At 37.8% G+C, this 27,667-nt stretch overlaps 1 protein-coding gene across 8 annotated transcripts in view; it reads left to right on the top strand.

The window, feature by feature from the left end:
- Window positions 1-27,667, top strand: part of PDZD2 (PDZ domain containing 2) — a 511,304-nt gene that overhangs the window by 392,317 nt on the left and 91,320 nt on the right. For all 8 annotated transcript variants that reach the window (XM_074207985.1, XM_074207983.1, XM_074207981.1 and 5 more), the window contains one exon: window positions 24,002-24,113. In XM_074207985.1, the coding sequence (XP_074064086.1) occupies window positions 24,002-24,113 (112 nt within the window). The remainder of the gene's footprint in view (window positions 1-24,001; window positions 24,114-27,667) is intronic.

Raw genomic sequence — 27,667 nt, forward strand, 5'->3', positions numbered from 1 at the left:
GCCAATGAATTGCAAAAGTGCTTGGTACAACAATATTCCAGTATGACCTAAGAATGTGAATAGTCTTTTGGAGTTGATAATAATGGTATTTAACCCCATATGGTTTTAACCTCCTCTAAAATGTCTCTCTTGTGCTGCATAAATGGCTTGTGGGTTCTGTTAGACGAGAAACACAGATGCTTACCCCTCCCCCCCATGTGCATCTCCATGTAACCAGTCATTTAAAACTTATTAAAATCTTAGGAGAAAGTTGCTAAACAATGGAGTCTAACCTAGAGAAGGGCTATGGATTCAGACTCTGGACAGGCAAGAGAAAGAGAACCTCCTGAGACTTCTGTTACAGCCAGGATATATGACAGCAATATAGCAAAAATAACTTCCTAAATATATTCTAAAAATTTTTTGTGTTCATGGAAAACTATCCAATTAGGGAGATAATCATAGATTCTAGGTCCATTCCCTTTAAACCCTTCATTTCATAGATGAGAAAACTGAGTTATGGAGACATTGTATAAACACTGTAAACAAGTTGAGGATATGAATGAAATGCTATATAAACTATGCTGAAAGAATTCAGAGAGTAAAGGTTATCATTATAGGTCATGGGGAAAAAAGGCTTCATGGAAAAGACTCCCAAGTTGAACCCTTAAGATAAGTAGGTTTTACATGGAGAGAAGAGAACAGATGTCAGTAAATACTATATGGAAAGTTTTCTGGGCAGGTTCTGGGTCATCAGATTGCAACTGGAAAGTCTCATCTAACTTTATTTTACATATAAGGAATCTGAGTCTCAGAGAGGCTAAAATGAATTTCCATACCTTTCTCATACAGTCCTTTTCATATTTTACTTCTTTTTGGAAGCCTCTTCTGCCTGCCGCAGAGCAGGGTGATATCTCTTTCCCTTGAATTCCTCGGTCACTTATTCATTTGTACTATTCACTAAACACTTGTATCTGCTTCCTGTTATGGTTGCTTATTTTTTTATGTATACATTTTATGTATTGTTAGGTTGCAAGATACCTGAGGACAGAAGTTGGTGCATCTTTCTCTTTGTATGTCAGATGCTTAGCACCTCAGTCAGTATCAAAAGTACAAATCCTTGTTGGTGATACCTGTGTATCAAAGAATTGCCATAAGTCATTGGCAGTTTTGCTGTTTGAAGGGAAAGCTCTTATTTTGATGCTAAAAACACATGGGTCTTGCTGTAAGCCTGGGGCAGTGTTAGACACTAAGGATGCAAAGATAGCTGATGACTTACTGTATAAAGCCCTGGACTTGAAGTTAGGAAGTCCTAAGTTCAAATCCTGACTCAGACAATTATTAAATGTAACTCTGGTCACTTAATGTCTTTCATTCTCTGTTCCCTCATCTTTGTACCCATACCATCTCCCGTAGATGCTGGGAGGACCAAAGGAAATTGATTATATGTGTAAAGAAAACCTCAAAATGCTATATAAAATTAGCCATTGTTATTGTTCCTATCATCATTATTTATTATTATTATTGTTATTAATATTATTATTAAAAAGCAAAAGTTAAATAACCCCTCTCCTCAGAGACCCAAATGATTGTAGTTTGAAAACTCGAAGGGATCTTAGGAAGCTTTATTTAATTCAGATTTAAACAATGATGCATTACCAGAAGAAAATAGAACAGTAATAGATAACATGGATGTCTTTGTAAAGAACTGTAACTCTTATGATGCAAGAGATAAGGATTGGGTCACTCTCAGAAGGCACATACAACATAGATAGTGTCTTTAAAGTGACTGGGAGTTTGGTTCATTTTATTAGGTGTGGGTAAAACAAGCAAGCAATAAAAACAGTGGAAGTAACAAAGGTCATTGTCAGATATGCAGTTGTTCCAAACAAGGTAAGGAAAAGATTGTTTAGTACATCAATCAGAGGGGCTGTATCCTTATTCCTGAAGCACTAATTGGGTCTGTGCTAAAGGTTTCAGAGCCACTGGCATAGGCAAAATCATGGACAACACCAAGATGACCACTACTTGAGGGGAAAAGATTTTGTAGAGAGGAAGAAGTTGATCTAGGTGCTGCTGTGCTGTAAGTCTGAGGTCAAGGCATCATTCATTCTTGTACCAGGAGCAAGCACAGTAACAAGATGGAAATCAATTAGTGTGACTCCATTAAAGATGTATTTAGCTTTGTATTTTATTAGAATTAGTGGTTTGCAGAATAATGTCTGGATGCTTTTGAATATTTAATGCAATATTTTAAAGAGATATTTTCATTTTTTATTTAGATTAAGCTGTGTTGAAAAGTGCCTAAATGTTTTTGTAAAGAATGGTGGTGAGTTTAGATGTCGTGATGATTTAAATTTCGATGAGTCAACATGACTAAAATGGAAATGTTTTAGATGATTACACAAATGTAACCTATAGCAAATTGCTTACTCTTTTAGGGAGTGGGGAAAGAAGGGAGAGAAAGAAAATTTTTGAAAATGAATGTTAAAAATTGTGTTTGCATGTAATTGGGAAAAAATAAAATACTAGAGAGATAGATTTGGATGAGTGATTTAAAGATAAATGAGGACAAATGGGTAAAAATAGAAACTGGACTTGTGAAACTTGGTACTGGGAACCTGCAGATGAAGCAATGCAATTTAGCACTTTCTCTGCAATTTAAAGTCTTAAAAGGTTACCTGACAGATTTTAAATCATTTGCCCAGCACCACAGAACCAGTATGTATCAGAAGCAGGACTCAATTCAGGTCTTTAAAGTTTCAAAAGCAGCTCTCTGTCATGTTGTTGTTCAATTATGTCTGACTCTTTGTGACCTCAATTTGGGGTTTTCTTGGCAAAAAAGACACTGGAGTAGACTGACATTTCCTTTGCCAGCTAATTTTAGATGGGGAAACTGAGGCAAATAGGATAAAGTGACTTATCCAGGCCACACAGCTAGTAAGTGTTTGAGGTTGCTTTGAATTCAGGTCTTCCTCACTCCAGTACGGGCATACTATTCACTGTTTCACTTAGCTGCCTTGCTCTTTATCTGCTCAGTAGCTAAATGGAGCCAGGCATAGAATTCTGGATTTGGAGTCAGAAAGATTTGACTTCAGATTTTGTCAAGCTGTGTGACCTTGAGCAAGTCACTTAATTTTTCTTAGCCTCAGGTTCCTCCATGTTAAATGGGGGGGGGGATATTAATAACATATACTTCTTGGGTTATTGTGAGAATTAAATGAGATAACAAATGTACTGGGCACTGCAAATCTTAAAGTGCTATATAAATCTGTTATTACCATTGTTGATGTTGTGTTGCCTCCTAAGGATCAAAAAGCTCATATAAATGTAGGCTTGCATTTGAGGAGGAATAAAAAAGACAAAAGCCTAGTTGAAGTATAGGGAAGAGTGACAATAGTATATATTAATGCTGAGAGAAATAAGAGTAGGGGTTCTGAGCCCTTCAAGGAAGTACACCTTTCTCTTTCCCCCAAGTCTGAAGGTCTAGGGGAGATATCTTTTTTGGGGAAAGAATGCTGACAGTAAAGTGTTTACAAATAAAACAAAAAAAGATACAGTTACTTACTGGCATGCTTTCAGCTCTCCCTTTTGGGTCCTGAAGTTGTTGAGTAATCTCCTGGGAAGGCATTAAAATCTCAAACTGGATAGATAGTGAGGCACCAAACCTCAGGCTGTTTGCCTACAGGTCACACTAGTGGCCTGGAAGATGTGGTTATACTGTTGTTTAGATGTGTCAGTCATGTCTGAATCTCCATGACCCCATTCGGGGGTTTCCTTGGCAAAGATACTGGAGTGGTTTGCTATTTCCTTATCCAGCTTATTTTACACATGAGGAAACTGAGTCAAACAGGGTTTGCCCAGGGTCCCAAGTATCTGAGACCAGATTTGGATTCAGTTCTTCCTTACTCCAGCCTCAGTGCTCTACGCTCTACATCATCATTGCCTAGTAGCTGTGGTAATGATAGAAATTAGGTGGAAATCTAATTTTCTCAGTGTCAGCAGAGAATCCAGGGATTCCCATGTTCTCTCTCTTCACACAGAGCATTCTGGCTAACACCTCATTAGCACAAGAAAGAAAGTGATGAGATCAGACTGTTTAAGCAGGAAGAAACATATTTGGGACTGGTTTGAGGCAGAGAAAGATTTAAAGACCTTAATCACCAAGGAGAGGTTAGTAAAGTAATAATTGAAGTGTAGCTCAAGGGGCTATATTCGAGGCTAGTCAGGTAAACTAGTAGAAAGAACACTGAACTCTTCACCCTGAAGACTTGGGTTCTAGTCCAGACTCTGCTATTAATAAGCTTGTAAACGTGACAAAGACATTTATTCTCCTCTATTAAAATAGTTGTAATACAACTTTCCCTGCACCTTTCCCTGATTCACCAGACAATTGTATATTTGTGTATTAAAGGGGATGGGAAAAATAAGGAGAGCTCAGAAAAGAAGGGGGTGGAGGGAGGGAGAGAGAAGGAAAGACTTAGGTGGACCATAATAAATGTGTAAAGATATTTTTACTTTGAAAATGTAGCAGAGAGTCTGGGAAAGTGTCAATGCCTGTGTTGCATTGAGCAAAAGTTTTTTTACCTTTCTGAGTCTCCTTGTCTGTAAAGTGGGTTGGACTAGATTACTCTTAACATTCCTTCCAACTCCAGAGAATCATTTCTTCATTGGGAAACAATATGTTTTTAGCCTAGTTCTTCATTTACATATTCCCCGAGGGAACAAGAGGTTATAAGAAAAATCAGAGTCTCTATAACCATTATTCCCCTGGCCTCTGGGATACATACATGGGCAAGGTGATCAAGGATGAGAATACCTAACTAACCCTGCTGCAGTTCAGAAATGAGGGGGAATCTTGGTCCTTTGTAGACTTGGGACTAAGGAGAGCTCTGGGAACTCCAACCTCCTGAAACTGCCCTGCCTTTTTTTTTTTTAAAAGAATGTATCCTCATTAAGGGGGATCATAGCATTTATGAATGATTCAGAGCCTCTTTATTGCTATAAAGAGCTGGCAGGAATGTTAGAGCTCAATTACACCAAGCTGTCAATTTGCAGAGGAGAGAACTGAGATTCCAAGAGGAGATGGTTTGTTAGGCTTGCCCGGTTCTTGTTGCTTTTTCATGCATTGATTTCTGTTATTTAGGACTCCGAATTTTGGTAGAAGGTGCATTTGATGCTCTAAATCACTGTAAATTAGAGAAATGTCAATTAAAACAATTCTGAGGTACTATCTATCCAATTGGCTAATATGACAGAAAAAGGAAATGATAAATGGTGGAGAGACAATAGTACACTGTTGGTGAACTAGTACTACACAATGGTGGAGTTGTGAACTGATCTTAACCAATCTGGAGAACAATTTGGAACTATGTCCGAGAGGCTATAAAACTATACATACCCTTTGATCTAGCAATACCACTACTAAGTGGTCTATGTCCTAAAAAAAAGATCATTAAAGGGAAATTGTAGGAATATCCCCAAATTGGGGAATGACTGAATAAGTTGTGGTATATGAATGTAATAGAATATTATTGTGCTATAAGGAATGATGAACAGGCAGATTTCAGGAAAACCTGAAAAGATTTACATGAAGTGAGTAAGTGAAGTGAGTAGAACATTGTCCACAGCAACAGCAACAGCAACAGCAACAACAACATTGTGTGATGATCAACTATGACTTGGATTTTCTCAGCAATACAATGATCAAAGACAGTTCTAAAAGCCTTGTGATAGAAAATACAATCCATATCCAGACAAAGAACTACAGAGTCTGAGTGCAGATCAAATAATATACTATTTTCATTTTTTTAAAATTTGTTTTCTGTTCTTTTTCTTTCTCTTGGATTTCCTGTTTTGTTCTGATTCTTCTTTCGCAGTATGACTAATATGGAAATATGTGTAACATGATTGGGCATGCATCTAACCTATATCAGATTGCCTGCTATCTTGGAGGGGGAGGGAAGAGAGGAAGGGAAAAAAATTTATAAAAAGAATACTGAAAACTATCTTTACATGTAACTGAGAAGAATAAATAAAAATAAACTTTAAAAAATTGCATATGAAGAAATCAGCAATTTAGTGAGATAACAATATTTATGATTCAGGAACGTCTCAACCTAGAGCGTCCTTCCCACACCCAAACCATCTCTGCTATTTTCCCTCCTAGTCCCACAGTCCTAAAACCACTTTCCATCTGACCATCAGTAAGGGTTGGCCCGAGGCAGCAGATCACCTGGCATCTGACCTGATAGCACTTGTTAAAAAGATGAAGAAGGGAATGATTCTAGATTGCAAAAATAACTAGAAGAGGCTTATTAGGTGATAGAAGAGACTCTAAGATTGTTGTTAACTGAACAGGAAGGATGTAAACAATAAACATTTGTTTAGTACTTACCATGGGCTAGGCACTGGAGATACCAAAGACATAAATAAAATATCCCCTGCCCTCAAGAAGACTACAGTCTATCAGGGAAAACATGTAGTAAATATAAGGGTATATAAAGAATAAAGACAGCTTAGATGTGAGTTACTTTAGGGAGGGAAGAGTTTTAGTAATAGATATGAGAGAGCATAAAGGAGATGGAGCCATTTGAAGAAATGAGGAAGATCAAAAAGGCAAGAATTTTTCTTTTTTAGGCTGCATTAGATGACTGAAAAATGGTGCAGCCTCAAACTGTTTATACTTTTAGGTTGGTTGACTTTCAGGCTTGCCTCAACTTGCTGCCTGGCTTATGCTGCAGCTTGGGCCAAGGAGTCCTCAGTTCTAAAGGAATTGAACAATTCAGAAAGGAGGAGCTATGACTGTATTGAAAATGGAATATTAGATTGAATAGTTTCACAGCCAATTTCAATGAATATTTTATGTTCCATTACAGTAAGCATTTTCAAAGAAGTAAATGAATTCCTTCACTGTGCAGACTGGTTGCATAACAATTTTTTTCTAGCTTGAAAAATTCATTTATGTTCTAGTAAAAATGAAATGTGGATTGCCAGAACATAGGATCACGAAGTGTTTTAGTCAAAAAAAAATTCACTTCTCTTTACATAAATAATATTGCAAAACACACTCTGTGCTAAATTTTTATCCCACCTTGTCCTAAAATAAGCCACTTAGGTTTTTTGCCTTGTAAAACTCAACTGTGGCTGTCTCTTGTGTGAGGATCACAGTAACATAATAATAATAACAGCCAACATTGATGTAGCACTTTGAGATTGCAAAGCACTTTACAAATAATATCTTATTTGTTTCTTACAACAACCATAGAAGTTAGGTCCTGTCATTATCGCTATTTTGCAGATGAAGAAATGGAGTCAGGCAGTAGCTAAGTGACTTGGCCAAAGTCACACTGCTAATAAATGTCTGAGGTAAAATTTGAAAAGGGGTCTTCCAGGCTCCAGGCTCAACACTCCATCCATTGCACTTTATCTGCCTCCAAAAATGGGGTTTTCTCCCCATCTTCACCACCTTTCTAAGTCTAATGATTGCTCCTATTTTCTGGTCTTAGTTTATCTCATATCACAAACATTTGTTTGTGATCTATGTCCAATAGAGACTAGAAATATGGAAGAAATGAACAATTTGAAAGATGGCAGTTCTGAAGTAAAGCACAATGGCACTTTCTGGCATAGTCCAAGTTATAGGATTTGAACTGGGCAAAAAAACATCACTGAATGAGAGAAGAATGTGGCCCATTTGCACCATGTGTATATTTAAAATGGCAGTGGGGTTGTACAGTGGATAGATTTAGGCCTGGAATCAAGAAGACTCATCTTTCTAGGTTCAAATCTGACTTCAGATTTTTACTAGCTTTGTGAACCTGGACAAGTCAGTTAGCTGCCTCAGTTTCCTCAACTGTAAAAAATGAGTAGGAGAAGGAGAAGTCAAGCCACTCCAGTAGCTTTGCCTAGAAAACCCTAAATGAGGTCATGATGAGTTGGACATGGCTGGCTGGTGATGACTGAACAACAGTGTTACAGAATAACCTTGTTTCTGAATATTGCCATGTTTAAAAAACAACAGATTTCCTAGGATGCTTAATAGTTTAAGATTGACTTATTTATGAGATATGGCTGGGAAGTATATATTGGGCTGACTCTCATCACCCTAATAATACTACAGAGGCAGGATGTTCTTACTCAGCTAAGATTCTAGTGTTTGTTTTTTAGTTAAATGCCAAATTTGTTTTTTGGCAAAGCATGAATTTTGAATCGGACAGATGAGTTTGGAGTGACTGGGTGAAGAATTTGGGAAAGAAACCAGAAGGCTATGTTCCTTTTCAGCATGCCTTCTCCAGCACAGTAGGATAGAGGGTGAAGACGAAAGAAAGCAAACTCAAAAAGCTTGGGAGGTCAAAAGTTCTTCTGAAGAATCCCAAACAGATCTTCTATATCAAACCTAACTGTTACTGCAGGAAGAATAATTGAGCATTAGGAAGGGAGTGCAGGATAGGAGAGAGAACTTGAATAGACTATTATATTTTATGGATGAAAGCTGATTTCCAGAGCTACATAGCTTTATAAATAAATTTACAAAGACAGATCTTGCATTTTCATTTCTCTACCCATGCATTCTAGTATTTTAGAAGAAGATCCGTCTCTCTTCTGGCTCTTCCAGAGGTTCTGAAGCTTTTTTAGTGGAGAGTGGCAGAATTGACCTATTTTGATAGTCAAGGAACATCTAAGGGATCCCTTCTCAAAATAATGTTTTTAAATGCATTAAACAAAATACACATAGGATTATAGAGAACACCAAATTATATTGAAATACAGTTTTATCAGAATTTTTAAAAATAGTTCACAGGAATATAAAAAGAGCTTAGGTTAATAACTTGATTTCCATTCAGATTCTATTCCTTCAAGGTTCAGCTCACACCAACTCCCTATATAGGAAGCCTTTATTGATCTCCCCATCTCTGAATTCCTGCAGTACTGTCTGTATTGAACAATTGATCCAAAAGACACACTTCCAAAATTATAAATGGGTTTGTGTGTGTGTGTGTGTGTGTGTATATATAGTTGTTAATTTAGAAATTGGAATATATTTTCCCATAGATCTATGTTATTAAATAGTGGTTATATTCGTAGACTAGACCACAAAATCTCACTTTTATCCCAATATAATTAAACCATAACATTATTAGCCCGAGTTCTGGAAGCAGGGAATCATTTGGAATAGGAAGAAGGGAGAAAAAAATGTTGCTTTTTCTTTACTGAGTAAGAAGTTGACTTTGGGGAAAATAGTGAAATCTATGAATCTTTTTCCTTTTTTGTCCACTTCCACCTCTTTTTTTTCTATATCATCTCCTGCTTCCAGGGCACTTCTGCTCTCATTCTAAGTCCTATCCAATGACAGTTCTCCTAGTCCTAGTTAGTCTGTGCAAAGCTCCCTATATGTTAAAGTTTTGTTGTTTTTTCTTCCCTCCACAAAGCAGTTTAACATAGTCACCCAGCTAGAAAGTATCAGGATGAAGATAAAGAATCCAGATTTCCTGTCTCTCCAAGGCTAGACCTCTTCCTTGGACTATTCTGCCTTGAACAACATGTATAGTTAGGTTCCTAATTCTAATTAAATGGCACCTCGATGACCATCTAGTGCATCCTCCCTCATTTTAAAGTTAAAAAACTGAGACTTTGGGAAATTAAATAAGTTGACAGTCACCAGGGTAGTAAGCAGAAGAGGAGGATTTTGAACTTGGGGACTGTGACTCCACAGTGAGTGATCTTCCTTTTGTATCACACTGCCCATTATACTGTCCTAAACTGTATCTCTTAACTTGCCTTATACTACTATTTGTATACCTCCAAAGTATCTAATTCAGTTCTGAGAACTGAGTAGATATCAACAAAAGTTTATTGATTGATTGAAAATAAGTAGTTATTCAGATGTATTTAATTTTATCTTATTCCCATTCTTGCATGTCACCATCAAAATGTCTCAAAAGTCTTAGTGAAGTTTTAAGCTTTGTGAGCTCATTGTTTAATCTATTAGAACTTAGAACTGCATGAAGATTTTAGAATACCCTGTATTTCGTTTGTTGAATTGTGTTGCTAAATTGTCACAGAAGAATCAGAATTCAGACTAGTACTCTAGTTTCCCCTTTTGGTTTCTTTTTTGGATCTATCTACCCATCTTTGATCTTATATTTCCTTTTATAGATTGCCCTCCTACTATTTGACATTCTTCTCCCATCTTGGTAACAATGTTATCAATTATTCTGACAAGCTTGTCTGTTGTCCTGCAAGCACCTGGATTTAGCCGACAAATGCTCTGGAGAACAGAGATCTAGAAACAGGCTTTACCCAACCTATGAGGTGGCTGTTGCCCCCGGAGACCTGTTACCTACTGTGACAGAGGAACACAGGTGGAGGAAGTAAGCAAACCCCTACCTGTTTCTTAGTGAATCTTGTTTTTGCACATTGATTTGAAAGAAAAAAAAGAAAAAATAGCATTTGAAACAGAAAAAGGATTGTTTCAAGTTTGTTTTCCTGCTGTCTATAATTTGCAGAGTGTTGGGCATCGCCAGTAGGGTCCTGCCCTATCCCTAGGAAATGCAATGGAAGTTCAAAACCAGGCCAGTCATTGTATGGCTTCCAGTCTCTTGGGGATTATTTTTCCTCTGGAGGAAAGGACCCTTCATTACCATTCATGCAAAATGTCCAAATAAACACTGAATGGGGAAGGGGGCAGTGTTTAAACCAAGTCAGATTGCTTGCACCATTTGCAATTCCCCAATTCTCATCCTAAAGATGGCATCATTTCCCTAGTTTTGACCTAGTCCATTGGTCCCATTTGGCAGGGTGAGGCTGAGGTTGATTACTATAAAGTATCTGTAAACAATGAGACTGGGTCATATACTAGTGAAGCCCCCTTTCAGCTGGCCCTGTGCCTCCCCCCCCAGATTTTGTAATTATTTGCTTTTGCCTTTTTTTTGGAGGGTGGGCAGGAGGGATATGTATCATTATTTAGATTTCTTTTTTCTGAATGGTTCTTCTTTCCCAACACCAACAGATCTGATGGCCATCTGGTTCTGTTTTGGCCACCGAACATCTGCCCTGATGTTTTTGGAAGTGAACTCCCTTTGGTGGTCTAAAAATAACCTTTGTGTGACTGAGGAACGAAAGGGAAATGATCACAGCTTTGCCTTCCAGTGGAAGCTGACAGAGAGAGAATGAAGCCAATGAGACTTTCTGAGGTTTTGAAGCTTAGCCGTCTCCTGTCACATCTGCAGATTGTTTATCCCCAAGTGCTGAGAACTGTATAAAGTATGACCTGAATTGGATGAAACCAATCCTCTTAAATTTATGCATTGGATATGCTATGTTTGTGGGATGGAGGGGGTGGAGATAAATCTCTGAGCTTGAACGACATACCCACAGGCTTTGAGAGCTGGCTGAGGGACAGTTCTCTGAAGCTGAGTATTATGTTAGTCATGGTGCAGTCAGGGAGACATCTGAGAGGCAAAGGAGACCAGTTTGAAAGGTATTTCTAAAACATTCCGTTTTTGTAGCCTGGTCCACTGGTTAATAGCATATAAACAGCTTTGTTTATCTCTTAGCAAGGCTTAGGTTTTTTTTGCCCTGGCTTGAACCAGTGTCACCTCCAACTGATCTTCACCTCTTAATCTGGGAGAAGGGAAACCTTGTGACTCTAAAGTAGAGGAAAACTCATCATTGTTTTTATCCATAATTTTCATAAGTAAAGATATTTTTAAATTCTAATAAATTTAATTTCATAGGAGTAGATTTAGAAGAAATAGAAGAGACTGCCTAATCCAAGACTTATTTTACAAATGAAGACACTGAAGCCCAGAGAGGTTAGATGATTTGTCCAAAGCTTTTTTTTCAATTTAAGGAATAAAACAATTATTCCATAACAATGTATAATAAAAATATGATTGCACATGAAACTGCAAATTATGTAAATTTCCAAAGTTGTTTAGGAGTCAGACCCAAACCAATGATCTTTCCACTCTTGCATGTTGTATTATAAGAGTGGTGATATGGGGAAGCTAGATGGTTAGGACACTGACCCTGGAGTTAGGAAGACTTGAGTTCAAAATTGGCTCCTCCCAAATAAAAATAAAAACCCAACGACAAAACAAAGCAAAAAGAATGATAGTATATCTGTAAACAATATTCAAGACAGCAGTACTTAAAGCCCAGGGCAATTGCATCACCACAGGTGTTCACACTGTCTTCATTTCAGATCTGGTGACTTTTAAAATGCCCTTCCACCTCTGCCCCATCATACCAGCAAGCTAACATAATATTTCAGGGAGCTAGGATTTCAGTGGTATATGTTCCACTATCTTCCCAGTGACACAAATTCCTATCCTTGATATCATCTCAATTCCTCATTCTCAACCTGCATGTCCAATTCTTTGCCAAATCTAGTGTCATCCTTAATAAGTCTCATATACATCCCTTTCCCTCCACTTATACAACCACAATTCTGGTCCAAAAGTTCATTGTCTCTTCCCTGGACAACTGGAAATAGACTTCTAATTGCTTTCCCAGTGTTCTGTATCTCCATTCCAATCTATCTTTTAATCAGCTGCCAACGTTAATTTTAAAGGTCAAAAGCTGCTTGACCCCCACCCCTGCTCAGTGAACCCCCATTTTCCCCCAATTACCCTCTGTTTGGCATTTGTGGTACCTTTTCATTTTTTCTTATACCTTGCTTTCTTCCATTCACTTTCCAATCTAGTCATGCAGCCCTGCTTGGGGTTTTTCCAGACAAAACGTTCCATCTCCAGTCTTTTTGCCTTTGTAACAGGATTCTCCTCCCCAATTCTGGTAATACTCTACCCCCTCATCTCTACCTTTTTATTTTTATTGCTTCTTGCAGAACTAAGCTGCAGTTCCACCTTCTACAATAGCTCCCACAGATGCTAGGAAAGGAGATGCTGCTTCTTTCTGATGACCTTCCATTTCCTCTCTATACATTTTGTATGTACCTAGTCATTAACATGTTCTTTTCTAAATTAGAATGTATGTTTCTTGTTGGCAGAGATTGTTTTTACCTTTCTATTCCTGATGCTTAGGCAGGCCAGGAATATAAAAAGAGCTTAATAAAGGCTTGTTGACTGATATCATTACCCATACATCTAGGAGGCACCTCAAATTCAGTATATCCAAGATAAATTTGTTATATTTCTCCACAAACTATCCCTTATCTAAAGTTCACCTTTCTAATCACCGAACCTTGAACTTCTAATCATCATTGACTCTTTCCTCCTTTATTCTTAACACTCCACCAATTATCAACAACTATTGAACCTACCTCCAGAGTATCACTTTCTTTCCACTTAGTTAGCCTGTCCTATCTTAGGCCCTCACAACTCCCAGTCTCTCCTTTCTCCTATTCCTCCTTCATGTAACTGCTGTAGATCTGATCATATCAGTTTCCTGCTCCAAAATCCTACATAGCCTATTTCCTCTAGAAAAATTACAAACTCCTCAGTCTGGCCCTTAACACCCCTTACCATCTGTTTCCCACCTGCCTTTCTAGTCTTATTTTATCTTTTTTCCTTTTAATGTACTCTCTGTTCCAGTCAAACTGACTTACTGACTGTTCTCTATGCAAATTTGATCTCCTGCTTCTATAACTTTGTACACCTGGTCCCCACATCTGGAATGTACTTCCTTCTTACTTGACCTCATGGAATTCCCAGGTTTCTTCCAAATTTAGTTTAGATGCCATGTTTTCCACGAAGTCTTTCCTGATCCTCACAATTGCTGGTACCCTCTGTCTCTAGGAGTAACTGTGTTGCATTGTGTACTTTATGTGTATGTCTGTGCATGCATGCATTCATTCATTCATTGATCCTTCTAGTAGAATGTCAGGGACTGGCAGTGTTTTGTCTCTATTCCCAGCATCAAGGCTAGGGTCTTACATATACTCTGTACTCGATAACTAGTCCATGATTGCTAAATGTCTATTGAATAGAATAAACATCCTATAAGTACTTAAAAACTTTAAAACATTTGTAATTGCAACAGTGTTTATATTCAGTCAGATGCAAACCCTTTGAATCATTGTCTTTATGACTATCTGTAGAAAACAAAAACAAAAATCATCACCTGCTCACCAACTTTCTTATCAAAAGCCTCTAAAATGGAGCTAGGCTTGTTCTCAGGCAGCCAATACATAACCAGAGTGTCTTTTCTGTTAGAAGCACCTTAATGGATCTGGGATCAGTTCCATGCCATACTAGAGCATCAGAGGGGACCAGGTTATAAGAATATATTCTTACATCCATAGATTTCATTGGTGGTATGATAGTTCTAAGGAACTCATAATAAGGAAAGTCTCTCTACCAAGGCAGATCTGCAACCATTCTTCAAGTTAGAATTTTTGTTTCCTGGAAACATTACAAAGTTCTGTAAACAAGGTAGCATGGACTTAATGTGTCAGAGGCAAATGGCCCAATGGATACACAGTCAGTTAATAAACATTATTGAGCATTTATTGTGTTCCAGTCTTTGAATCAGAGTTTTCTATCTAATCTATATCTATATCTATCTATATCTATATCTGTATCTATGTCTATGTCTATATCTATATCTATGTCTGTATCTATCTATATCTATAGATAGATATGGATATATACGCATATATGCATACATAAATATGTGCATATGAGCATCATAGATTACATAATTCAAGTACCATTGGATTATACAGAAATGTGAACAAAGATTTCTATATTCAGTGGTTTGAATGTTTATATTTTGGATCTGTGAAATGTCTTTCTTCATGATATCCCAGAAGAGGGAATACAGGTACTAATTAATTCTTTTGTTCTTCATGGAACTTCATGGGCTGCCTCCCATGGTGAGGAGGATTACCCTTAGTATTAGAACTCCAGAAAATAGTCATGAACTCAAGGACTGAAATAGGGAGAATACCAAGAGAAATGGTGCTTCAGACTCCATCACCTTATCCCTAGAGCCTGGGTCTTCTGTTGAAAAACAGTTGAAAAGAAATAGATATTGGCTTGATATAAGGAAAAAACTTCCAGTGTTAAGAGCTTCTAAAAGTGAAATGAGTTACATCAAAAATCAGTGAATGATCACTTATTCATCAGGAATGTTGAAGGAGGCATCCTCTTCAGATATATGTTAAAGAAGGTAACATCTGAGATTCTCTCCTCTTCTGTAAGTCTGAATCTGGAACAATGTTTGGGTAGGGAGATGATAGAACCATTTAGTAAGGTTGATAAGAGGGAACTTAGAACTTAGTGCTGAGTGGTCTGATTAAACACTGAGGAGAGTTTCTTGAAGACTAGATTATAGTACCTGCAACCTCTCCCAAGACCCCCTCCCCAATACACACTGTTGGTTAAAGTCACCACCATTGGCAACAAGAAAATGAAGTCTGTATAATCTAAAAGTGTGTGTGTGTGTGTGTGTGTGTGTGTGTGTGTGTGTGTGTGTGTATGTATGTGTCTGTGTGTCTATGTTCCTCCCTACCACAAGCACAGTCTGGTTTGTTATTTTAGGATTGCTCATAAATATTGCTGCTAGTAATTTGGGGTTTTGTAAGTACTGAAGCATTCATTCAGTTAGGGACTGGGGTGACATGAAGATAAGGAACTCTCTTGGCTTAATTCTTTTTCTTCACAACTAATTACCTTTTAAAATTGGGAGATCTTTATTGGACTTCTATAGTATGATCCTGAACATGATCTTAAAGGATCATAGATTTATAACAGAGATCACAGAAACTGTCTACTTCAGCTCTTTACAGATGAAGAAAATGAGCTTCGAAGTGATTAAGTGATTTACTTGCTCAAGGTTCCACAGACTAAGGAGCAGACTGAGTTGAGACCCATTCTCAGACTCCAGAGCTAGTAACCCTCATGTTTTTTTGGATTTTAGAAAAATTCTATGATTTCAGGCATGTGTGTCAAATAGTAGGAAAATCACTGGAATAAATGTATGTGATAGTTTTTGTAAGCTCCTTCAAGATCACAATTCTCCCCCTCCTTTTCCCCTCTAACTCTCTTTTCCCCCCTCCTCTCCTTTTCTTCCTCCCCATTCTTCTATATCTCCCTTTCTTCTTGCCCTCTTCCTCCCTCTCCTTCATTATCAGAGCCTATCACTTGGTATAGAGTTGGCATTTGATAAATGCTTTGTGAATTTAATTGAAGGTAGTTGGATAGAGTCAGTAGAAGATTTTAAATGCTTAAACAGAGGGATTTCAGTTTTATCCTGGAGGTATTAGCCACTGAAAATTTTTGTGCAGATGTGTGTTATGTAAATGTATGTTTGTGTGTGACATAGTGTCACTTCTGGATCCAGGAAGATTATTTTAGAGGTCTGGTGAAAGATAGATGGAAGAGGTAAGAGATTGGAAGCAAGGAGACCAATTAAGACACTATTTGAGTAGTCCAGAGGAACAGTGATAAGGTCCTAGGTTGGTATTGTGTCTCTGTAAGTGGAAAGAAGGGAACCAATGTCAGAGATGCTGAACAAGTGCAATAAGAAGGCCACTCATTCTTTTGTATCTTTGAGTAATCATTAGTTTTATTTCAGCTCATTAAATTGCTTTTGTTTAAATGTTTTGCCTTCAAGGAGCCTGGTCCTCTGTAGCTGATGATAATTTATTAAACCCAACTGGCTAATCTCTGTCATCATTCACTGTTTGGCTGCTGCCCCCATCTTCTCTCCAGTGTGAATTTCCTATCAAAAGACACAGGTTGAAGAAGCTTTCTTGGATTAGACTTCATTTCTATCTTCTGTAGTTCTGAATTGTAATGCTGTTATAAGAGTTGCCCCAGTTATTAATCTCCATTTACAGAGGAGGAAACTGAGCCTCAGAGATTAAAAATCTTGTCTAAGTTCACACAACTAGTACAAAACTGAAACCCTAACCTAACATGGTACAGAGAAAGTATTAGACTTGGTGACCAATAACTTTGTATCTCCGCACTCCCCTACTATATTGGGTACCTGCCGGATGTAACACAGATACTAATTGACTTTAACCTATTGCAGGTCAAAACTCTAAATGCAAGCAATTCAACAGTTTCAATGTCCTGAGAAGCTGAGGCTTGTGCCACTGTGTCTGAGTCTTGAGACAATAATGTGGAGTAGACAGGGAAGGTATTATGATGCCCATTTTACATTTAAGGACAGAGGCACTGGGAAATGAAATGACTGGAGTGAAAAGAAAAGCACAATGGACTAAGAATCAGGAGACCAAGATTTTCACCCTACACTTGTTAAATTTCGAGGGAGCTAATGAGCATATGTTGTTGAAGTTGAGGAAGGCATCTTCAGTTTACAATTTTCCATTGTCTTTTCTGAGTCTTTAATTTTGTGATTTTTCTGATTAGCCTAAATGTACTCCTTGACTCAGCAGCTCCTTTTCATTTGTTATTGTATTACTTTATAATTGTGCTCAGATGACTTCAAGGATATATTTCCTCTTCCCATTCCATTCCCAGTTTCATTGTAAAGTCCTTGAGGACAAGGAAATATCTACTTTTATAGTACCATCTTTGTTTTTTCCTATCACCTACTCTGATATTCTTTACCTCATGGTTGTTCAATAATACTAATCACCTAATTAGGAGAATTAGTGGCATTACAAAATATATTGAGATCTTATTTGTTGTTTTGCGTGCTATGATTAAAGCATTATACTAGATGGGTAGTCTGCTGTGGTAGACCTGTGTCTAAGAGAGACCCTGGCTTTGATGGGAAATTCACCCTAGAGAAAATGATGGGAGCAGCAACCAAATAGAGAACTATAACAAAGACTAGCTAGTTTACATTGATCATTTACCATCAGTCAAGAGGCTTGTAGAAGTCCATGAAATTCCTCAATATAAAAGGTTCTCTACTGATGAAAATGATCAAATTGTGAGCTGCTCAGTTCTTTTTTTCTTTTCATTTTTAAAGTGAAAATTGCTAAATTTTATTGTTTTAATCACATATATAAACAATTTTCAACGTTTATTTTTTAAAACTAAGGTCCAAATTTTCTTCTCTCTTTTTATTTCCTCCTCCCTGAGAAAGCAAGATGTTAGATATTGGTTATAAATGTGAACTCATGCAAATCATATTTCCATATTAATCATGTTGAAAAAGAGAATAAAGACAAAAAACCCAAATAAACACAACTGAAAGTAAAATGAAGAAAGTGAAAATAGTATGTTTCAATCTGCATTCAGACTCCCATCAGTTTTTCCTATGAAGGTGGATAGCATTTTTCATCATGAGTCTGAGGCCAGATTTGAACTCAGGTACTCCTGACTCCAGGGCTGGTACTCTATCCACTGTGCCACCTAGCCGTGCCCTAAAGGGACATTTTCAATAGCATATCTGTTATAAAGAGATAGTGCCATGAAAGTGTGTATCATTTGCCTAAAGAAAACCTTTCTTTATGTAATGGAAACACATATAGACATCAATTCTGTGATGAGTCCTTTGAATCTTAAGATTGCATGGACAAGAAAAGGACAGCAGCCAAGAATCTGGGCAAAACACATTGTCCATTGCTAGTCCTTGAAATAAACAGGTAATAATTTGCTTCTTTCCTTAAAAGTAAGCCTCATGCCATCCAAGTTCATATTAGAGTAGGAAAAAATCCCTGAAACTAGAGTCACGTCATCTTGGGTTCAAGATCAGATTCTTCTAAGTATAAAACCCTGGACAGTTTACAAGCTTTCTCTAACCCTCTTTCTTCATCTGCAAAATGGGAACCAACTACCTCACAGGATTGTTGTCAAGATTGAGTTAAGATTATGAGAAAGCTCAGTAAACTGCATGAAAGCAGGGTCCTGACCTTTATCTCACCTCATACTCTGAAGGAAATGCTTGTGAACTAAATTGAAATGAAGGTATCATTGAAATTATAACGATAAACAGACTCATGGGGTCCCTAAGATCATATTCTTTTTTTTAAGTTTTATTTTAACTCAGTTCTAAACTTTGTTGTTTTACACTGAGATAGTCTTACTGTGACCTTAAGTGGAACAATGAATAGAGATTTGGTGTTGGTATCAGGAAGAATTGAGAGCTAGGCTTAGGCAAGTTACTTAACCCTATTCACCTCAGTTTCCTTATCTGTAAAATGAACTGAAGAAGGAAATGGCAAACTACTCCAGTACTTCTGCCCAAAAAAAACCCCCAGTGGAATCATGAAGAGTTGAACACGACTGAAATGACTCAACAACAGCATGTATGAGACATTGAGGATACAAAACTAGACAAAAAAGGTTCTCTCCAAGAAGTGAAAAGATGAGTAGAAATGAAAGTCAATTGGAGGGAGAGGAGAGAGCAGTAACAACTACAGGAGCAGGGAGGGCTTCCCATGATTGGTTGGGGGGCCCTCAGAATCTTACAGATGTGGGAGTATACTTTAAGCACGAGGTTGGAATGTGAAATTCAAGAAACTTGTGTAAGGCCAGATAGCAAAGGGGAATATTGTGAAATAGCTGGAAAGGTAGGGTGGCACCAGATTGTGAGGGACTTGAAATCTCAATCTGAGAAATTTATACATATTTATAGTGTCAGTAATGGAGCCACTGACTTGATTGAGCAGGGGTGTGACTGGGCAGACTTGTTTAGGAAAATTACTTTGGCAATTAGGTAGTGGGTAGATATGAGGAATCCTGAGCATCAGAACAAAACAGGACATGATAGCATTCTCTTTTACCCTAATAACTGATATGCTGGAGGTGAATTTAAGGTACAACATAATGGACAACTTAATGCATATTTTCCTATATAATTATTTTCTTTTTTGCCAATACAGAGGCATAAAGACAACATTTTAGGATTTTAGTTCTATTCCTGCTTTCTCTGTTTCCCTTGTTCTTTCTTCTTTACTTCTCATCAATATAACATGCCAGGCACAGAAGATATCCCTGCCCCAAATTTTCTCAGCTTATACCGCTGTTTCATCATCTGTCAAAAAAGAGATTCAAACACACACACACACACACACACACACACACACACACACACACACACACACACATATTACCTCACTTAATTCAGTTCAGCAAATACTTCTTAAGTAATGATAATAATGTTTGTCCTTTATTTTTGAAGAAGACCATGAAATCAGAGAGTTAATGCTATGATAAGCACATGAATTGGATTTGAGTGAGAGGGATGCTATATGCTAAGTCAACAGCTTCACTTTCTCCTTGAGAGCTATCTGGACCAGTGACCAAATATGAATCAAGACAACTGGAAATGATCCTGACATGACCCAGGATGTGGGGCAATCAGGGTTAAGTGACTTGCCCAAAGTCATGTATCTACTAAGTGGCAAGAGTTTGAGGCTAGATCTGAACTTCCATCATCCTGAATACAAGGCCAGTGCTCTATCCACTGTACCACCTAGCAGTCCAGTCTTATTAAGCAGTAATCTTATTAAGTACCTACTATGTGAAAGCACCTAATATCCTACTGCTGTTATTATGAGGATCAAATGGGGAAAGAATTGGCATGAAAGAGCTTTGAAAAAATGCAGAAGCAGTGCACAAATTCAATTCAAACAAGCATTTATTTATTAAGTATCTCTTGGGTATGCAATGCACTGGGATTGGGATATTGGGGGGGCACCCAAAGATCAAACTGAAAATAGCCACTAAGCTCTGAGCTTAAATTCTACTGTAAAGTGAAGGTATCTATACTCTAAAAATAGAAGAGCTCAAATTATGAAATAGATCCCAAAGACATTTCTATGATGTCTCTTTGGGGTGTGTCATATAGTAGTATGGTAGATCAATGGAATGAAAATTGGAATGCTCGAGCTCTAGTCTGTGTTCTACCCTAACTCATTTTGTAACCTTGGGAGAGTCATTTTTACTTCTCTGGGACTTCATTTCTTTGCCTTTTAAAAGAGAAGGCTAGACCTGATGACCTCTACGGTACTTGTCATCTCTAAAGGTCTATGACTCCATTCTAGATCAAGGTAAACTGTGGTTTTGTTCAAGTTTAGTAAACAAAGGCTTTGGGTGGGGCAGAGTGAAGATCTCAAGCTAGGAATCTACATGTAGGAATGCTAATTGTCTAGGGCTTCCACACAGAATAATATTCCACCCATTTAATGGGTACCAATTGAGGTAATAACATGCAAATTCTGGAATATCTTCCCTGTAGGCTTGTAATGTGTGTCATGGTACTTTAGGAACAAGAAAAAAACCAGGAACTTAATTGTATTTCTGATAATTACTGTTTATAGTCTGGAGGCAGGATGGTTATAGAACATCATTAAACCAAAGTAAATGGCCTAGGGCTTGTCTTTTGATCATTTTTATTTGCATGTCTCCTCCTAAATCCTCCAGATCCTTGTTTACTTCTTATAGTATCCTGAACTTAAAGCTTGCCTAATGCGCAGCCCTTGGAACCCTGGCCTAAAAATTCATTTTCTAGTGAAATGGACAAGTCCTAACCTTTATCTTGGCTCTCCCTTCTCATCTTAGCTAAAGTCCCATAATTTATGAACATTTTTAAAATTTAGTTTTTGCAAAACTTACTAACCAAATATGGAATGAGCTATCAAAACCCTATAATTTAAATTATTTGAATTTTGTTTCAAATAATAAATTTTTATAAAGTAAAAATCAAAATAGTATATTTACTCTGTCTCCTTCTGAGTATATATCAAGATCCAATCTTCTAAAATTGCTTTCTCTTTGTTTGCTTTTCTGATTCTGCTGTGTTCATCTCTCATTCCTTCAATAGGGCTTTCCATATTTCTTTAAAGTCTACGTAGTAGTGGTTTTATGGGTCACAATATTGTAGTATATTAGTGTAGCATAATTTATTCAGTATTGTCCCAATTGGATCAAATGTTTTCATCATGATATTCTCTTTTCCATGAATAACAATGTAACGTAACTAGGAAAAAAAGAGGTATATGAACCTCACTCTTTCTTACTATTCATCACACATACAGGATTGCATCTTTTCCCTCCATTCTTTCACAATGATTGGTCCTCAAGTCTAGAATGTCTCTTCATCTTTGCTTCTTACAATCACTGGTTTTTATCAGGGTTCAGCTTGGATATCATAAAGCCTTTCATAACCCATCTCCATCCCTCAATAGATGCTAATGCTTTCCTCCCCCCAAAATTATCTTGTATCTTTTTTTTACATATTTCTATATGTACACATATACATATATCTTCCTACATGTAAGTTCCTTGAGAGCAAGGACTGTTTTACTTTTGTCTTTGTATCTCCAGCTCCTAGGTATACATTAGGTGCTTAATAAATGCTTATTGATTGATTGATGCTGCTAGAATCTGGAATGTTTAGAACAAATAGATCTCCTCTTAGAAGCTAGGAACTGACCATTGTTTTAGCATTTCAATGTCAGTGACTTCTATCCCAGAAGTTTGGAGACTAACACCAGCATAGGAAGTCCTCCCTTGTTTAGGTCTGCTTTAAGAGTGGCAGATCTTGTGACAGTCCCTGCTAAAAACCATGACAAGGTTCCCATAGGTATTAAAAGAAGAAAGAGCCTGGGATTGGATGAGAAGACTTCATTTGTAGTCCAGATTCTACTAATTACTAACTGTGTAACCAAGGAAGTCACTTAGCCTTCATATCCACATCTGTAAAAAGTTGGAGTAACAACCCTGCAGTAACTGTCTTGGGGATTGAAATGAGAGAGAGAGAGAGAGAGAGAGAGAGAGAGAGAGAGAGAGAGAGAGAGAGATGGATGGACATAGAGATATAAAGACAAGCGTCAAAGGACAGAGGGAAACATAGGTGGTGAGAGACAGAAGAGAAAGACACTTAGACATTCACATAGAAGAAGAGAGAGAGACCTCATAATTTCCCTCCCTCTGAAAGTAAAATACTGGTCAACTGACTTTCCATGGTGGCTTTTCCTCCTCCCCTGGTTAATCAAGGTTTCACTATACATTATTATTATTATTATTATTATTATTATTATTATTATCATCATCATCATTATTATTTTAGGTTTTTTTGCAAGGCAAATGGGGTTAAGTGGCTTGCCCAAGGCCACACAGCTACGTAATTATTAAGTGTCTGAGACCAGATTTGAACCCACGTACTCCTGACTCCAAGGCCGTTGCTTTATCCACTGCACCAACTAACCACCCCTCATTACTATTAACCAAAGAAACTTAGAATAAGAGATTTAGAGCTGGGAGAGACCGTAGAGATTAGCCCAGGGTCATACTAGTGTCAGAGGCAGAACTGAATTCAAGTCATCTTCAAGTGAAGTCAGCTATATCCACTATACCTCATATCCCTTTAGAGTGGAAAAAATAGTGAACTTTGAGTTAGAAACAAGATTCTCTTATCATCTTTCCTTATAACTTGTTATATGGTCTTGAGCAACTAGTTCAATTCTCTAAACTTCCATTTCTTAATCCATAAAATAAAGGTATTGAACTAGACAATGTTTAAATCCAGTTCAAAAAATCTCTTAAATTTTGTTGTGGTACATAAAGAAAACAAGATTTTGAATCTGAGGACATAGGCTCAGATGCTCCAAATTCTTTGTTCCCAGTATGACCCTTTTGGGGCATCCATTCCATTATGTGTTAAATAAGGGGGTTGGCCTTAGGTGACCCAGAAAGAATCATTCACTATGTTTCAGAAGAATCCTCCTTGGAGATTCTTTGATGCTATGATCTAGAATTGCCATGGAAATCAGTTTAAACTGACTCCTGTACGCTCAGGTGAGGAAGCCCCCTCTGCCACTGTAGAGCAGCAACTGTTTGAAATCTATGGACTTGAGAGCTCCATGGCACTTCAAGACGGAAGATGTAAGCCCAGGCCTTCTCACTGTCAAGTCCAGAGTGCTTTTTCTTGGTGGATAAAGTTTCCAGAGGGAAGCAAAAGGGTCCCAGGTGATCTAATTGACTGTTTGTACCTTGTGAACCCTCTTCCTCACTTCTATAATTTCTTGGGTAGTGACTATCTCAGTAGAAAACAAAGAACACTCACTAGAAGGACTTTTCTCCAGTGTCCCGTAGCCTAATGCTGCAAATCCTGATCTTGTCTATTGCAGGTGACTGAAGCTGATAAGCCCCAAGATTCCAGCTGTCTGGAAGGATCCCATGGGAGCTGCAGAAGCCCCACCATAGGAAATAACTTAATGAAGTGTCGGAATCGCTCCCAAGGTGAGTATTCTTCAATGGACAGTTCAGGTCCTACCCATGTGAAAGGGAGCTTGGTAGTACAGTATGGTCAGGATCCAACCTGAGAGGTGGAAGGATAAACCAATTAAGAAGAGTTAGCTATTTCTTTCCATGAAGTCCCTAAATAGTTTAGTTTGGAAGGAACCTAGAAATGGCACAATGTTTGCATTGAGCTGGACTTCCCAAACTAAACCTTTTTATTGGCAGTATAATGAGGTGAAAGTTTATGTCTCTGTTAGTCTTAGACTAATCTTAAATTTCCTGTGTATTGAGTTCAGTTTATTTCAAAAGGGCTTTTTAGAAGGTAATCACACCCACCAACCCAGTAGAGTATTCATGGTGGCCTGTCTCCCCAAAAGATATGAATATGCACAGATATCCTTACTTCAAAATAAGGGGATGGGGTGAGAAGAACTTTTGTATCACCAAAACTCTATGACTCTACATCTCAAAGAGGAGTAGAAATGAGGTGGAGTTAGAGGTGTCAAGAGAAATAGTTTATTGTCAGTAGCTGTGAGGTTTCAGAGAGTCAAGATTTCTCCCTGAGGGAATATTTACTACTATTATTAAGTCAAGTAACTTCTTAAATGCATTAGTTATACTAAATAGCATCCACACTTGCTTCACAGACTTAAGTCCCTCCCTGATTGTCCCATTCTTCCACTCATCCTATTCCTTTTTCCATTTGAGATGGTAGAGGGGGGTTGTAAAGTGCCCTTCCTTAAGAAGTTGAACAAACCAGTGCACAATGATTGGGAGTGGGGGTTTGGGGGGAGTGGGGGGAGTAAGAGTAGGTAACTGCAGCATAGAGGGTATTTAAGATACAAACCTAACAAAATGATGTTAAGGTTACAAAATGGAATTTTAAAAGAAAAGAATAGAGAGAGCTTACCTTCTCAAGGCTTGCAAAGCACAATATATGTAGTTATCTCATTGGATCCTCAAAATAGGCTGTTGAGACTAATATTGATAGGATGGCAGCTTTGCAGGTAAGGAAACAAAAGGTCACTTTTGGATACACAAACTTTGGTCACATGGCTAATAAGGCAGGATTTGAACATGGTAGTCTTCCTAACTGGGTCCAACACTCCAGCTAGTACTGCTTCCTTGTCTCTGATGAAAAAATGGGTGATGTAGATGCTGACTTTCTAATGGTATGTGACATCCCTTCCCAAGTTTGTCTTGTCTTTCTCTATGCCAGCTCTTAAATGTCTCCTTTTCTCTGCCCCCAAAGGCACCACCCTAATTCAGGTCATCATTGTCTCTCAGCAACTACTCCAACAGGCTTTTCATCATCTCCTTGCTTTGACTCTTCCCACTTCAGTCCATCCTCCACATAAAAACAAAGGTGATTATTCTAAAGTACAAGTCTGACCCCATTAACCCCTTAATCACTAAACTGCCATGGCTCCTTTTGCCTCCAAGATTAAAATGAAAGTCTCTTTTATGTCCAAGAAAAAAATTAGAACCGTTCACACCTGGTAGAACATTTCAATCATTGCCCAATCACTTGAGTTAGCTATTCAAAACCAAACCCTGCCTTATCTTTCTAATCACTGAACTCTTTATTTTCCCGTACTCTATGGTCTAAGCCATATCTACCCTTGTTCCTCACATCAAATACTTTGCAGTGGCTGTCTCTCCTGCCTGCTGTTTTCCATTGGAACTTCTCTGTCACTTAGAATTCCTGGCTTCCTGCCTCTTGAAGGAGGTCTATCCCAGGGGCTTCAATTTCTAGGATTTCCCCTCTCTAAAACTACCTTCAATCTGTTCCCCATATTTATACCGAATGTACTAATTTGTGTCTATGTGGTCTCCACCATTAGAATCCTTTGGGGAAGGACTGGTTTTTTTTTGTTTTTGTTTTTGTTTTTGCCTTTTTTTCTTAGAAAATCCACACATTACATTATCTGGTCCATATGAGGTATGTAATAAATGTTCATTGATGTATTGATGTTATAACAAGGCTAGTGACCAATCTACTTGCCCTGGAACATCCTACCCATCTTGCCCTCTGCTCATTATGGAATATTCCTCCACAAAGCCCACCGAGTTTCTCCTATTGGGAAGATCCTTCAGTTTTGTGAAAGTACTTTCATTGCCCTCCCAGGTCTTGCTTATCCTCATTCAGTTTTGTGTGTTGTCCTATCCCAAGTTCCTCCTTAGCAGGGGCTGTCTCTTTTTTCTATGTAATTGCATCTCTGGGTGCTTCCTACACTTTGAGAGCCAAAGACATATTCTTTTTTCCTCTTCTTTGTTATTGTTACTCATCTTTTATTCTAGAAAAGGATCAATGATGTAAAGGTAGAGATGTCTTGACTGGCAAATGAGTTAGATTTAAGTGAAGTAGAGCTGTACAAAGCTATCAGCTCCACTCTCTCCTTCAGAGTCATCAGACTCCAGTGGCAAGACATGTGTCAGCATGGCTAGCCATGGCCCTGCATGTAGTAGGAGACCTTGACCTTTTTAAGCGAGGTCTTTCCCAGGTGTCAGTTTATCTGAGGCAACAACCATTCAGTAGTTAAAAGAGTAAGTAAGAATTAAGGCAAAGGATGTTTGCAGGAGGGGAAGATTATTAGAGTTTCTGACCAGAACAGAAACAGTTGCTATTTACTCACTCTGAGCCATCAGAAGCCACACAAAAATCAAGAGAAGTGGGGTCCATTATGGGACAATCAGTGAGAGTCGGAGTGATTTGGGTTTAAAGGCATAGCCAATTGGCTTCTTTTTTTGAAAAACTGGGATAATTCACTCTTTTGTCTACTGTAGCTTTTATTTATGATTTCCTTTTTCCTAATCTAAAGAAGCCTGAATAAAAGGAAATCAGCATTTAAATGGTTTGGTGGGTCTGGGAGGTTAGAAAGAGAGGAGGAAGATTAAAAAAAAAAGAGGCAGAGCTGAGGATTTCCTCATTTAAATATACTGTTTTGTCAAACACTTGAAAGGTGTAGCATCTACAGATGTAGTGTTGTTCCTGCTCAAGGTATCACAATCATGTGTCAGCCAATTAACCGGCCCCATTCATGTAGCATGTGGTTAAACTCTTAGAATCAGGGTGACCAGGGTTCAGATATTAACCTCAGAAATTTACTATGTGATCAGTGTCAAAACTAAAACTGTAAAAGCCTTAAAAACATGGCCTTAAAATAAAATGACAGAAAATATAGGTTAGACATTTTTAAGGTTTATTCTCTCAAGATCTTTCCTCTAACCTATAAGTGAAGACCATCTCCAAGATGATCACCTGAAACTAGGAAAGAAACTTGGACTTTATACAGAAACAAATAGGGAAAATCACTAATTTTGGTGTCCTAGCTGTGAATAGCTGCACAATATTTCTGTCCAAAACTGCTCTCAAAGATTAACATCCTTATAAAATATTCTCTAAATTCTGGTTGTTTCTTCCTGGGAGGCTGGTCTCTAAGTATCCTGTACAGTGTTCCCTTAAGTTTGCAAATGAAATTGAGAGCGAGATACCTTGGAGCCTTAATTTTTAACTAGGGAGCAAGTTAACCTATAGGAAACTTGAGTATCTC

Source organism: Macrotis lagotis, chromosome X (assembly GCF_037893015.1).
Source record: "Macrotis lagotis isolate mMagLag1 chromosome X, bilby.v1.9.chrom.fasta, whole genome shotgun sequence".
Classification (NCBI taxonomy): domain Eukaryota; kingdom Metazoa; phylum Chordata; class Mammalia; order Peramelemorphia; family Peramelidae; genus Macrotis; species Macrotis lagotis.